At 41.5% G+C, this 12,929-nt stretch overlaps 1 protein-coding gene across 1 annotated transcript in view; it reads left to right on the top strand.

Moving 5' to 3' along the window:
* LOC110153085 (neuronal PAS domain-containing protein 3) overlaps window positions 1-12,929 on the top strand; it is a 268,760-nt gene that overhangs the window by 236,352 nt on the left and 19,479 nt on the right. The window contains 3 exon segments of the mRNA XM_055161442.1: window positions 3,219-3,337; window positions 4,555-4,748; window positions 9,873-9,979. Of these exon segments, the coding sequence (XP_055017417.1) occupies window positions 3,219-3,337; window positions 4,555-4,748; window positions 9,873-9,979 (420 nt within the window).

The raw sequence follows: 12,929 nt of genomic DNA, 5'->3' as shown, positions 1-12,929 counted from the left end.
ACAGAGTTACACAGACAGTTTATCAGACTATAGAAAAGGGTTAAAGCTCCACTGCGGAACATTTCCTCACATTAGATCAGTGTTACAGAGACAGTTTATCAGACTAGAGGGTGTTTAAACGGTGTCGTGCTGGCGGCCATCTTGTTTGTTGACATTATTATGATTAGTAGATGCTCTTCCTCTGTCTCTGCGATAAATGTTTGTGTTTTGGAAATGCAGCGTTTTTCCGTGACAAATGGACTTCCTCACCTTCAGAACGCTCCTCGCCGATTGGTCCCTGCCCTCTAGCCGCCGCACTCTGATTGGTCCACGCCCTCTGTGTTACCGTGACAGTGACAGATGCACTTCCTGTTTACGTCCGACTGAAGGACGAGCTGACAGACACAAGATGGCCGCTCAAATCTAATCAATCAGAGCTCACTTCACTGGACTTCAACAGAGGGTCAGAGTGGAGACGGATGGTTTAGACCTGGTTTAGACCTGGTTTAGACCTGGTTTAGACCTGTTTCAGTCCTGGTTCGGTCCTGGTTTAGTTTAGTCCTGGTTAAGTTCTGGTTTAGTGCTTCATTGAATGCATTCCTGTGGTTAATATGAGTAATGTTGACTTGGTTAGTTCTTGTGGACTGTAGACTAGGTTCAGGATGGGCCTGGTTGGTCCTGGTTTAGTTCTGGTTTATTCCTGATTGGGATATGTCAGACCTAACCCTGGAACAGTAGTAGTTTTTATTTGGTCATTTTGCAGTACTACAAAACAAACAAAACAAAACATAGACCACAACCCCATGGATCGTGACCGAAAGAGTTTAGGCTGAAGTGAAAAGTACTTATAATGTCTTATAATGTCTAAAACAATGACAAAATTCCAAGAAAGAAAGCAGTGTATGAAAAGCAAGTTTGCATTTGCAATTTGACTTACAACTTACTACAAAATTTAATGCATAATTCATTCATTTCAGAGCTCTATATCTTTCAAAACATAACGCTTTAAACTCTTTTTTTAAAGGTGTTAGACTTTTAAAATCATCACTCAGGTTGTTCCAAATACTAACCCGTCAAAAAGAAATACAATCACTTTTATTTATTTATTTTTTCTTTTCTTTTTAGTTCTTATCTTCGTTTTTAAAGATGCCAGTTTTGTTTTCGTTTATGGTCGCACAAACCAACAATGGCAAAGAAGGTACAAAATTCATCGTCCACGATCGCACCAAAACAAAAAGCAATGTCAAAGAAAAGCTCACGTCCAGCCAATAGTCGTGGTTTACTTGTGAAGACAATCTAGTCTTCCAGGTATTTCTGTAAGATTTGATTTTCATATTGTTTTTTAGAAGTGCACCAAGTTAGTATAAGCTTTGATATGGTCCTGGTTTAGTTCTGATTTAGTCCTTTGATTTGTTTTAGTCCCATATCAACAAGTCACTGAAGAAGTCAGACCACATTAAAGGGTCTAATCTATGTTCTGTTGTGTTTTGTTTCATTCACACATTTAGCTCACAAATCCTGCATATTTAGGCTGAGTTCTTCTCTCAAACTGAAAACAATCTGGTCAAACTTGGTCTAAACCCGGTCTAAACCAGGTCTAAACCGGTCTAAAGGTCTAAACCCAGTCTAAACCTGGTTTAAACCTGGTCTAAACCGGTCTAAATCAGGTCTAAACCCAAACTGGTCTAAACCTGGTCTAAACCTGGTCTGTCTAAACCCGGTCTAAAAATCTCAGTCTCTAACCTGGTCTTCTAAACCTGGTTTAAACCGGTCTAAAACCTGGTCTAAACCCGGTCTAAACCTGGTCTAAACCCGGTCTAAACCTGGTTTAAACCTGGTCTAAACCTGGTCTAAATCAGGTCTAAACCCAATCTAAACACGGCCTAAACCTGGTCTTAACCCGGTCTAAACCTAGTCTTAACCCAGTCTAAACCTGGTTTAAACCCGGTCTAAACCAGGTCTAAACCCAGTCTAAACCTGGTCTAAACCTAAATCAAGTTTAAACCCAGTCTAAACCCAATCTAAACATGGTCTAAACCCGGTCTAAACCTTGTCTAAACCTTGTCTAAACCCGGTCTAAATCAGATCTAAACGCAGTCTAAACCTGGTCTAAACCTGGTCTAAACCTGGTCTAAACCTGGTCTAAACCTAAATCAGGTCTAAGCCCAGTCTAAACTCGGTCTAAACCCGGTCTGTTATGTTCCACCTTGTGACGTCACGTGGTAATACAAGAAATGTTCTAGTGTTTTTAAAACTCCATACACTTTCACAAGAACCATTTGGATCATTTCAGCCCTGGAATTGTCAGTCTTCTGAAGAAAATTTAACTATCAAGTTAAACAACAACCACTGCATGACATCACAAGGTGGAACGGAACATTTCGAGGAATGGAGATGGAAACAGACTAATAATAAAGGGTTACTCAAACATGTCTGAATGAAACAAAACACAACTCCAGGTTTGTTTTTGAGCAGGTAACAACATTGGAACATGACTTAAAGCTCTCAGGAGTAAATTTTCCATAATATAGGACTTTTAAACAGACTGAATGTAACTCCTAACTTCTACCATTCTATTTTAGTTTCATCGCTTCAGTTTTACTCTCCTCCATTAGATCATAGTTGCTGTTTGTATTTCTCGTCTGGTTTTATATAGATCTTTGAGGACCTGACTGATTTGTCTCTGTGTCGCGTTAATTACCTCCTCCTCTTTTCCCTGACGAGTTTGGACATGTTTGGACGTGTTTGGACGGGTTTGATTGACAGTTGGACAAAGGCTGAGACAGACTGACACTATTATTACAGTTTTAATCACTTTAAATGTGTCTGGATCTACTACACCGTTTTATAAATGAACGGTTATTTTCCCATATAGTTTTTTAACAGTTTAAAAGCGTCACTGTGGATTGTGGTTCTGGTTTAGCCCTAGTCCTGGTTTAGTCCCAGTTTAGTCCTGGTTTTGTCTTGGTTGAGTCCTGGTTTACTCTTGAGATTTTAGGTTATTGTTTGTATGGTACCTGTGTTTGGTTTTAGTTTAATCCTGGTTTAGTCTTGGTTAAGTTCTGGTTAGTCCTGCTTTGGGCCTGATTTATTCTTGTGATTTGTTTTCCATGGCACCTGTATTTAGTCCTTCTGTTTCTGTTGTTGTTGTGAGAGGCTTTAGGCGCACTCTGGCCGCCACACCTGGTACAGTATTTATTTGTTTCTTTATTTATTTGTCTTTGCTTTTGTTTCATTAGTGGAGTCGACCAGCCCCAGCCTCCTGCCTCCAGACAACACGCTGGAGAGGTCCTTCTTCATCCGAATGAAGTCTACGCTCACCAAGAGAGGAGTACACATCAAGAGCTCAGGATACAAGGTACCAATACTGAAAATAAATACTACTACTACTACTATTACTATTGCCACCACAGCCTTGTTTCTGTTAGTTAATTCCATTGGGAGTCTGTTTTTGCCGGAGTGGCAGGAGCCTTTTCCTTAACAAAAGAACAGTTGTGGTGTGAACACGTGGTCCCTGTGCGGCTCCAACAGCAGCACTCTGAGTGTGAGAGTCACAGCTGGACCATAGAACTAGAATAAAATGTGGAAGGTGAACCCAAGATGACGTCATATTGTTTTCAGTGGGTCCTCCCACCTGTGTGACGTCTGTAACGTGCACAGTGTGAAGCGTTTGGACCAATCACAACGAGAGCTGCTAGAGCAGAGCTAGAGCGGGCTCAGAGCGGTGCTAGTCTAACTCTTACAAAGATCACTTTTCAGCTTTGACAATTTAAAAATTTAAGAAGTTTATGTTGTGAAAATAGAAAAGAATCCTACAAAATCTGATCTTTGTGAAAGCTAGATGCCCTGTCAGTTGAACACAGGCAGTTTGAATTCCCAAAATGCATTGTGCTCTGAGGGAGAATTCTTTCTGGGCCTAAGCTCCAGGAGCTGCAGTACCTGGAGCGACCACTAGTCTGTCTGGAGCTGAGACAGAGGGGCAGGGGCTTATCCAGTTCTTATGATAGATCCATGATCTGCACCTGTGCAGAGCGAGGAGGAGGAGGAGCTAACACCAGAGGAGATGATTGGACAAGAGAGAAAGCGACTCCCACCAAAACAAGACACGAGCAAAATAATATTAGTAAAACAAAGCTAGTGCAGTTGTTTTCTGTTTATGCTGTATGTAGAGAGCACACACTGTAGAGCTGCTAACACACACGTGTAGACTGTATGTAGAGAGAATACACACACATGTAGACTGTAGATATGTATGTGTAGAGCTGCAGAGAATAACACACACATGTAGAGCTGTATGTGAATAACACACTGCTGTATGTAGACGACACACACACATGTAGAGCTGCATAACACACACAGTGTAGAGCTGCATGTGTAGAGCTGCTGTATGTAGAGAGAATAACACACACACATGTGTAGAGCTGCTGTATGTAGAGAGAATAACACACACACATGTAGAGCTGCTGTATGTAGAGAGAATAACACACACATGTGTAGAGCTGCTGTATGTAGAGAGAATAACACACACATGTGTAGAGTTCACCTCTTCTCTCTGTGCTGTCTGTATTTTCTCAGGTGATCCATGTGACGGGGCGTCTCCGGATCCGCATGGCGCTCACTCACTCGCGGGCAGTGCCCGCTCAGGTCATGGGCATGGTGGTGGTGGCACACGCCCTGCCCCCACCCACCATCAACGAAGTGAGGATAGACTGCCAAATGTTTGTGACCAGAGTCAACATGGACCTCAAGATCGTCTACTGCGAAAACAGGCAAGATACAGACCTGGATTAGTTCTGGTTTAGTCTTGGTTTAGTCCTGGTTTAGTCCTGGTTTAGTCCTGGTTTAGTCCTGGTTTAGTCTTGGTTTAGTCTTGGTTTAGTCCTGGTTTAGTCTTGGTTTAGTTCTGCAGTAGTCCCTCTTAAGTCCTGGTTTAATCCTGATTTGGACTAATGCATTTTACACATTTCCAATTCACATCTTGAGTTCTGATAAATTTTTTATAACAAACTTTTACAGTCTAAGAGTCTTTGAGTCGTGTTCCTCTCAGACTCGTCTCAGATTCAGAAGCACCTCGCTCAAACTGCAGTTGTGAAAATGACTCAGAATTATTCAGATTATTTTAGATTGTTTCATCCAAATTTTTGTCAAAGTCAAGTCCTGTTTAGATGTGGTTCAGACCTAGTTTACTTCCTGATTTAGTCCTGGTTCAGTCCTGGTTGAGTCCTGGTTGAGTCCTGGTTTAGTTCCGCTTCAGTCCTGCTTGTACACTGTGTAAATGTCCCTTTAACTGTGTAATGGGTAAACTGCAGTTATATCAGCGTTCCATTATTCTGGGATTTGGCACAGACGGGAAAATGGATTCATTCAAACGTCTTTTGTGGAAATGAGTTTGAAATGACGGATTCTGGGGCTGATTCCGGGAGGTAAAAATTCATGAAACGTTTTGACCCGATCTGTGAGATTTGAATCGGAAAGAGACAGATCCGAGCGAGGTCGCCACGAGATACCAGGCGTTTGAGTTAACCGCCGAGAAGAGAGATTTGTATCAGGGAGGAGGAGGAGAGGGGGAGGGGGGAAGAGGAGAAAGAAGAGGAGGAGAAAAGAAGAACAGGGGGTAGAGTGATAGGAGGAAGAGAAGGAGGAGGGGGAGAATAGGAAGGAGAGACTGAAGAGGAGGAGAAAGAGAGACATAGAGGAGTAGAGAAGAAAGGCAAATTACAGAGACATTTGTGAAAGAAAAGAACAGAGGAGGAGGAGAGGATGAGCAGTGAAAGAGGAGGAGGAGGGAACGAGGTGTACCTGCAGAGAGCGAGGGGAAATTAAAGAGACTCAGAGTGATGTGTGAATGGAAAAAAGGATCTGATAGAGTTATGATAGAGGTCTGAGAGAGTTATGAGAGAGAGAGTTTAGATTTCACTATTAAAAACCGGTTTAAGGGTTAAATGAGTCTAAAGACAGTTTCAAGAAGGGCCCACGTGACTCTGTGAGGCCTGAGTGTAAGAAGAACTAAACCAGGTCTAAACCAGGTCTACAAAATCTCACACTAAAACTAGTATCAGAGCTAGATGTTGTATTTTCCGGGCTATTAGACGAGCTCTTAAACCTCTAACCACATCAAGAAACGACCGCGCGCCCCGCAATCCAGAGCGCCCCATACACAAATCCACTCAGGTGTCCCAGTACGACTTCAGTAAACTACAAAGCCACAACACACACAGAACACACAAACACACATGGAGCAGACAGAGACCACACAGAGAAACACACCCACAGACACACTCATCACTCCACGCCGACGAGGAACGGAACGGAGGAACGAACCGAAAAAGCGAGTGCAATGTGCCACTTCTAGACACAACTGAACAACTGAGTCACTGCGAACACGCCGACAATCCGTTGGTCCCAGACACACCCTCCCTACACGCCACAACTGAACAAAGCCCAGAGTCACTGTGAACGAACAAACAAACAAAACCACTCACCCATCACACTGTTGGGTTTCATTTAAAGTCCAGTGCGGTTTATTTGTGAAAAAAGTAAAAAAAATAGACCATTTAATGACAGTGGGTCTTATAATCCAGAGCGACTAGTAGCCTGGAAAATACGGTATGTATTTTTCGGACTATAAGTCGCACCAACCAAAAAAATCCATAATGAAGAAGAAAAAAACATATATAAGTTGCACTTTTTGGGGGAATACATTTTATAAAATCAGAGACCAGGAACCGACATTTATGAAATTATATTTTATGAAAGGCAAGTTATAATAATAACAATAGAACAAAGGTTGAATAATTGTTAATATGTTAAAGTAACATATTAACAATTCTTCAGATAACTACAGCATAAACAACAGAACAGATTAAGTTTACCAAACTCTCCATCTCACTCCAAATCACTAAATCCATTGAATTCATGGAATTCTTCATCGTCTGTGTCACTTCTAAGCAACTCCACGCAACTTCAGTTGTCACTGATGTCCAGTCCTTTTCATCCAGTGACTTCCAGGAAAGTTTCATGTCGCCCCCTCCCAGTTGCCGTGAAGCTGTTGTTGGCGTAATCCAGTTGTAGAAAATAATGACTGGAATCGATCCGTTGAAATCACAAAAATGTATTCTCTATACAATACAATTCTAAAACAGAGCTCTGGGTCAAACCACTGTCCCTGATGGCCTTTTCTACACAGGTCTTACTTCAGGCAGTGTGAACACCTGCATCTGTCCCTTAACCCAGTATATACATTCACAGATATATGCATCATGATATGTTGATCAGGTTCACTCCTTGGATCCTCCCTGAAGCCTCTCCATTTATGGAAATGACCGGATCTATTTAGGTTTGGTGCCAGCCAGGATGTCCCCTTGTCAGCTGCTCTGTACAGAATTTCCTTAAAAAGACACAACCTACACAGCAGTTTCTTTAAACACATATATCAGATGTCAGTGGTTAAACATTAAATGTGGTATACTCACGACACTTTATATACTTTATACTTGTTATGGCCTTCACTGTGTTGTTCATTCCCGCTTTCGGCTAGTCCCTCACAAGTTCCTCGCTCACTCCAAACTTTCTTTCTGCTCCTTGATTACCATTTTCTGCTGCATATTTCACTACTTGCAGCAGAACAGTGGCTTTTTCTGCAGGAGACATGCGCAGAAAACTCATACACAAGCCTAGAGCGCCGTCTCACAGCTGTCAGTCTGAAAATGTTAATATATAAATCACAAAGGAGTATAAGGCAGGAAACACCCAAACCAAGGAAAAAAGTGCAATTTATAGTCAGTAAAATACAGTATTCATTTGAGCAGATATCAGTACTAAAAAGTCCCATTCACAGGACAGAAATGAACTATTCCTGAATAGCTTTAGAATGATGTTGAGTTGTATCAGAACAAGTATAAGAGCACTAGGATGACAAGATATCCTGAAACATTTTGAACAGTCCTGAAATCTAAGCTGTTGTCCCAAATCCTGAATCTGGCTCTAAATGTTTTGAAAATTACACTCAACAGAACAGAATACTGAGGAGTTATTTTCTGATTAAGAGTAAAAACTGTTCATGGAAAGGTTGTGTCGACTGCACGCAGCCCCTGGCGGCTTCTAGACGCTCTGTTCACAAGGCGTACATTTGCCTCGGTCGCCTTCTTTGTCATAACAGAGAAGAGCGTGTGACTGAAGGCGCGGGCTGACAGTACACAGCAGCCGCCTCATTTGGAGCTGAGTGGAGAGCAGAGGGGAGACAGCGAGATGCAGTACCAGCAGTGTACATCATGTAGTTTATCTCTCTATGTTTAGTTGTTCGTCTTTAGTGTGAATGCTCCAGATTCAAGATCTTGTTCTTTCTTCAGTTTTGTATGTAAGCAACTCATTGAGTGCGTTTACATGCCACAGTATCCCAGTACTATCAGAATATACCAACTACAGTAACCCGGCTTCTCATAACCGGGATACTGAAACCGGGTTACTGTGTTTATATGCACCATGAAGAAACCAGGATACTCAAAAAACCCGATCATAACCGGGATACTGATGTGCATGTGTACACTCTCATTTATTAACTTATTAATTCATCAATCATTTATTAATTTATTAACTCATTGTTTTATTAATTAAAGGGATTTTTGTGTGTTTGTAAATAAAAGCAAATTAGAATGCATCAAAATTTCTGAACCTAACCCCCCGGGTCCTGAATTTCAGCCAATCTCATCTGGTCCCCCTAAAGAGACACATAGACTATGTTCACACTGCAGACAGAAGTGACCCAAATCTGATTTTTTGGCCCCTATGTTCCTGTATCTGATCTTTTAATGACCACACAGATCCGATTTTTTCAAATGTGACCCAAGACACTTGGATATGTGCTCCTAAAACCGATACACATCTGGTCTTTTGACATGTGACTTCAGTCTGAACGGCCAAAGTGCATTCATCCACCTACACATTATCAACAAGCCACAAACGTCACTATTCTGCGCTGAAGTAGGAGAAAATTGTTAATGAACTCCATGTCACTGAAGTGAAGCACATCACCACTCACCACTCTTGGCTCCGTCTCCACATCCACACGTTCCTTTCAACGGACGTCGCTGTCCCACAAAACACCACGACCAAAAACCTCGTCCTTCTCCTTCTCAATCTCCTCCTTAAAACAAGTAAGTTGTTCATGTTCTGACTCCGGTACAAGAGGAACTTTAAAATCTCCAGGTGCTCAATACTCGCATCCATGTTTGGACAACTTCCATAAACACAGACGCTCACTGTGGTTGATGTCGTCGTGTCTCCAGTGTCACATGTGGGACACTTTTGGGCCGTTTAATGTTCACACTGGAGACACATACAAGACACATTTAATTGGAAATGTGAACGACCTCACAAAAACATCGGATTTCACAAAAAAAATCGGAATTGAGCGTTAATCCCTGCAGTCTGAATGTAGCCATAGACGAGTATACGCTCATGGACACTATGGAACCCACCTGGACCACTGATGGATTACACACATATAAGAAAACAAAGTACTACCATTTAATGTTGAAAATCACATCCTATTGTGTAAAGAAAAGAGTGTTTTAATTGTGACAAAGCTGCTGTGTATTAAGACTTAATATATATCCATGTATATATTTCATTTTATTTCTCTTTTAGGATCTGTGACTACATGGACCTTTTTGTTTTATACATCTTAACATATTTTAAAGTGTATTTGTTGTTATTATTTTTTTAGGATCAGTCACTGCTTGGACCTCTCATGTTGGTGTTTTGTACAGTTTAACATATTTTAAAGTGTATATTTCTGGTTATTGCTATTTTAGGATCAGTAATTGTGTGGACCTGTTTGCTTTATACAGTTGAACACATTTGAAACTTTTTTGCTGCTGTTATTGTTCTTTCAGGATCAGTGACTACATGGACCTGGCTCCCGGGGACATTGTGGGGAAACGGTGTTATCAGTTCATTCACGCTGAAGACGTGGAGGGCATCAGACAGTGTCACCTCGACTGTGAGTACCGTCGTGTTTAAAAGGCCCAAATTACACTGATCTATGTCATCATGTTGTTTCCTCATCACAAACAGACCTGGACTTGTGTTTTTGTTTCATAACACACAAACCCTGCATGTTTAGCCTGAGTTCTTCTCTCAAAAACAAAATAATCTGTTCCACCTTGTGATGTCATGTGGTAATATAGGATATAGAGTTTTCTACTGTGTTTTTAAACTCCACACACCTTCACTAGAATTATATGGATCATTTCAACTCTAGAATTGCCAATCTCCACTGAACTAAAGGTAAAAGGAGCTGTTGAAAATTTGCACTTCATGACATCACAAGGTGGGATAGAGCATTTGGAGCTTTGGAGACAGACTAATAATAAAGGATTACTCAAACAAGTGTGAATGAAACAAACAACATTAGAACATGATTTAAAGATCAGCAGAATCATTTTTGTGTAATATAGAACCTTTAAATGATAAATGCTCGTGCAGTTTAAATTATTTCTGTGTGTAAAAAATATATATGAACAGAGAACAACTTCTGTGAGTGAAACTAATACTTAAAATATGACTTTGGGTACGATAAAATGGAACTTAAAAATAAATAGTCCTGTAAGACCTGATTCATTCCTGATTCAGTTCTGGTTTAGTTCTGGTTTAATCCTGGTTTAGTCCCCGTTAATTTCTGGTTTAGTCCTGGTTTAGTTCTGATTCAGTCCTGGTTTAGTCCTGGTTTAGTCCTAGTTTAGTCCTGATTTAGTCCTGGTTTAGTCCTTTTTAGTCCTGGTTTAGTCCTAGTTTAGTCCTGATTTAGTCCTAGTTTAGTCCTGGTTTAGTCTTAGTTTAGTCCTGGTTTAGTCCTTTTTTAGTCCTGGTTTAGTCCTGGTTTAGTCCTAGTTTAGTCCTGATTTAGTCCTGGTTTAGTCCTTTTTAGTCCTGGTTTAGTCCTGGTTTAGTCCTAGTTTAGTCCTGATTTAGTCCTAGTTTAGTCCTGGTTTAGTCCTTGATTCAGTCCTGGTTTAGTCCTAATTTAGTCCTGGTTTAGTCCTAGATTAGTCCTGGTTTAGACCTAGTCCTTTTAGTCCTGGTTTTAGTCCTGGTTTAGTCCTAGTTTACTCCTAGTTTAGTCCTGGTTTAGTCCTAGTTTACTCCTAGTTTAGTGTTTAGTCCTAGGTTTAGTCCTGGTTTAGTCCTGGTTTAGTCCTGGTTTAGTCCTGGTTTAGTCCTGGTTTAGACCTAGTTTAGTCCTGGTTTAGTCCTAGTTTAGTCCTGGTTTAGACCTGGTTTAGTCTTAGTTTAGTCCTGGTTTAGTCCTAGTTTAGTCCTGGTTTAGACCTAGTTTAGTCCTGGTTTAGTCCTAGTTTAGTCCTGGTTTAGTCCTAGTTTAGTCCTGGTTTAGACCTAGTTTAGTCCTGGTTTAGTCCTAGTTTAGTCCTGGTTTAGTCCTGGTTTAGTCCTAGTTTAGTCCTAGTTTAGTCCTGGTTTAGTCCTGGTTTAGTCCTGATCATATTTCCCAGACACATTAAGAAACCAAAGTCTCTACAAAGTGCCGTCGATTTTTAACTTTTAATTTGTCGATTTAAACCTGTAATTTTCCGAACGTGTTTCAGTGATTTTCTGACTCAATCGCTCCCTGCAGTTTCACATCGGCCTAATTCCAGTTTTTAGCTCGATCCGATGGTTTTCAGGAGGAAAAGGGGGATTTTCGACGTTTGAAATCACTCTGATGAAAGACTAATCACCGCCTAAACACTCAAATCTAAGTCAAGTCTTTAACATTTGACATTTAGTCTCCAAAAGTTCGACACGAGGATCCATCAAACTTCATTTTCATTTTCTATGTTGTCCATTAAAGAGCCCAGATTAAACCATTTTCTTCTCTGTTATAATGTTTAACACACAAATCATGCGTGTTTAGACTGAGTTCTTTGTGTTTTTCCTTGTTCCACCTTGTGATGTCATGTGGTAATACAGGAAGTGCTCCATTAGGTTTTTAAACTCCATACAGCTTTCCAAGAATCGTTTGGATCATTTCAGTCCTGGATTTGCCGATCTGTTTTGAACGAAAGATAAAAAAGTAGCCGCTCTTTCCCTCTGTTACACTGGCCAACAGGTTTATCTCTTCTCCTCCTCCCTCTCTCTCTCCCTCCCTCTTTCTCTCCTCCTCCTCTCCTCCCCTCTTCTCTCTCTCCCTCACCTCTCCCCTCTGTTATGTATGTCTCTCTCCTCTCCTATCCTCTCTTTCCTCTCCCTCTCTCCTCTGTTACATTCATGTTCTCCCCTCTTCTCTCCCCTCTCTTCCTCTCTCTCCCTCTCTCCTCCTCCCTCTCTCTCCTCTCCTCCTTTCTTCAATCTCTCCCTCACTCCTCCCTCTCACTCTTCTCCTTCTTCCCTCTCTCTCTCCTTTCCTCTCCTCTCCTCTCACTCTTCTCCCTCTTCCCTCTCTCTCTCTCCTTTCCTCTCCTCTTTCACCCTCCTCCTTTACTTCCCTTTGTGACATTAGCAGACAGGTCTCTCTCTCTCTCCTCTCCCTTTCTTCTCTCTTTCCTTCTACCTTTCTACCCTCCGTTATATTGATAGACATGTTTCTCCCCTCTTCTCCACCCGCTCTCTTTTTCCCTCTCCCTCTCTTCCCTTCTTCCCTCTCTCCCCTCTCTTATATTGGCAGAAAGGTTTCTCCTCTTTCTTATTTTCTTCTTCTCTTGTACACCTCAGACAAGTCTCTCTTCCTCTCCTCTCTCCCCCTCTCCTCTCCTTCTCTCTTCTCTCTCTCATACACAGCAGACAGGTCTCTCTCCCTCTCCCTCTCTCTCTTCCCCCCCCCTTCTCCTCTCTTTCTTACTTTCTTTCTCACAGCACACAGGTCTCTCTCTCTTCTCTCTCGTACACAGCAGACAGATCTCTCCCCTCCTCTTCTCTCTCTCCTCTCTCCTCCATTTCCTCCCCTCTCTTCTCTC

This window comes from Boleophthalmus pectinirostris, unplaced genomic scaffold (assembly GCF_026225935.1).
Source record: "Boleophthalmus pectinirostris isolate CB_2022bp ecotype Guang Dong unplaced genomic scaffold, ASM2622593v1 HiC_scaffold_10, whole genome shotgun sequence".
Taxonomy (NCBI): Eukaryota; Metazoa; Chordata; class Actinopteri; order Gobiiformes; family Gobiidae; genus Boleophthalmus; species Boleophthalmus pectinirostris.
Note: the sequence above shows the minus strand (reverse complement) of the source record. Positions and strands in the feature narration are given on the sequence as shown.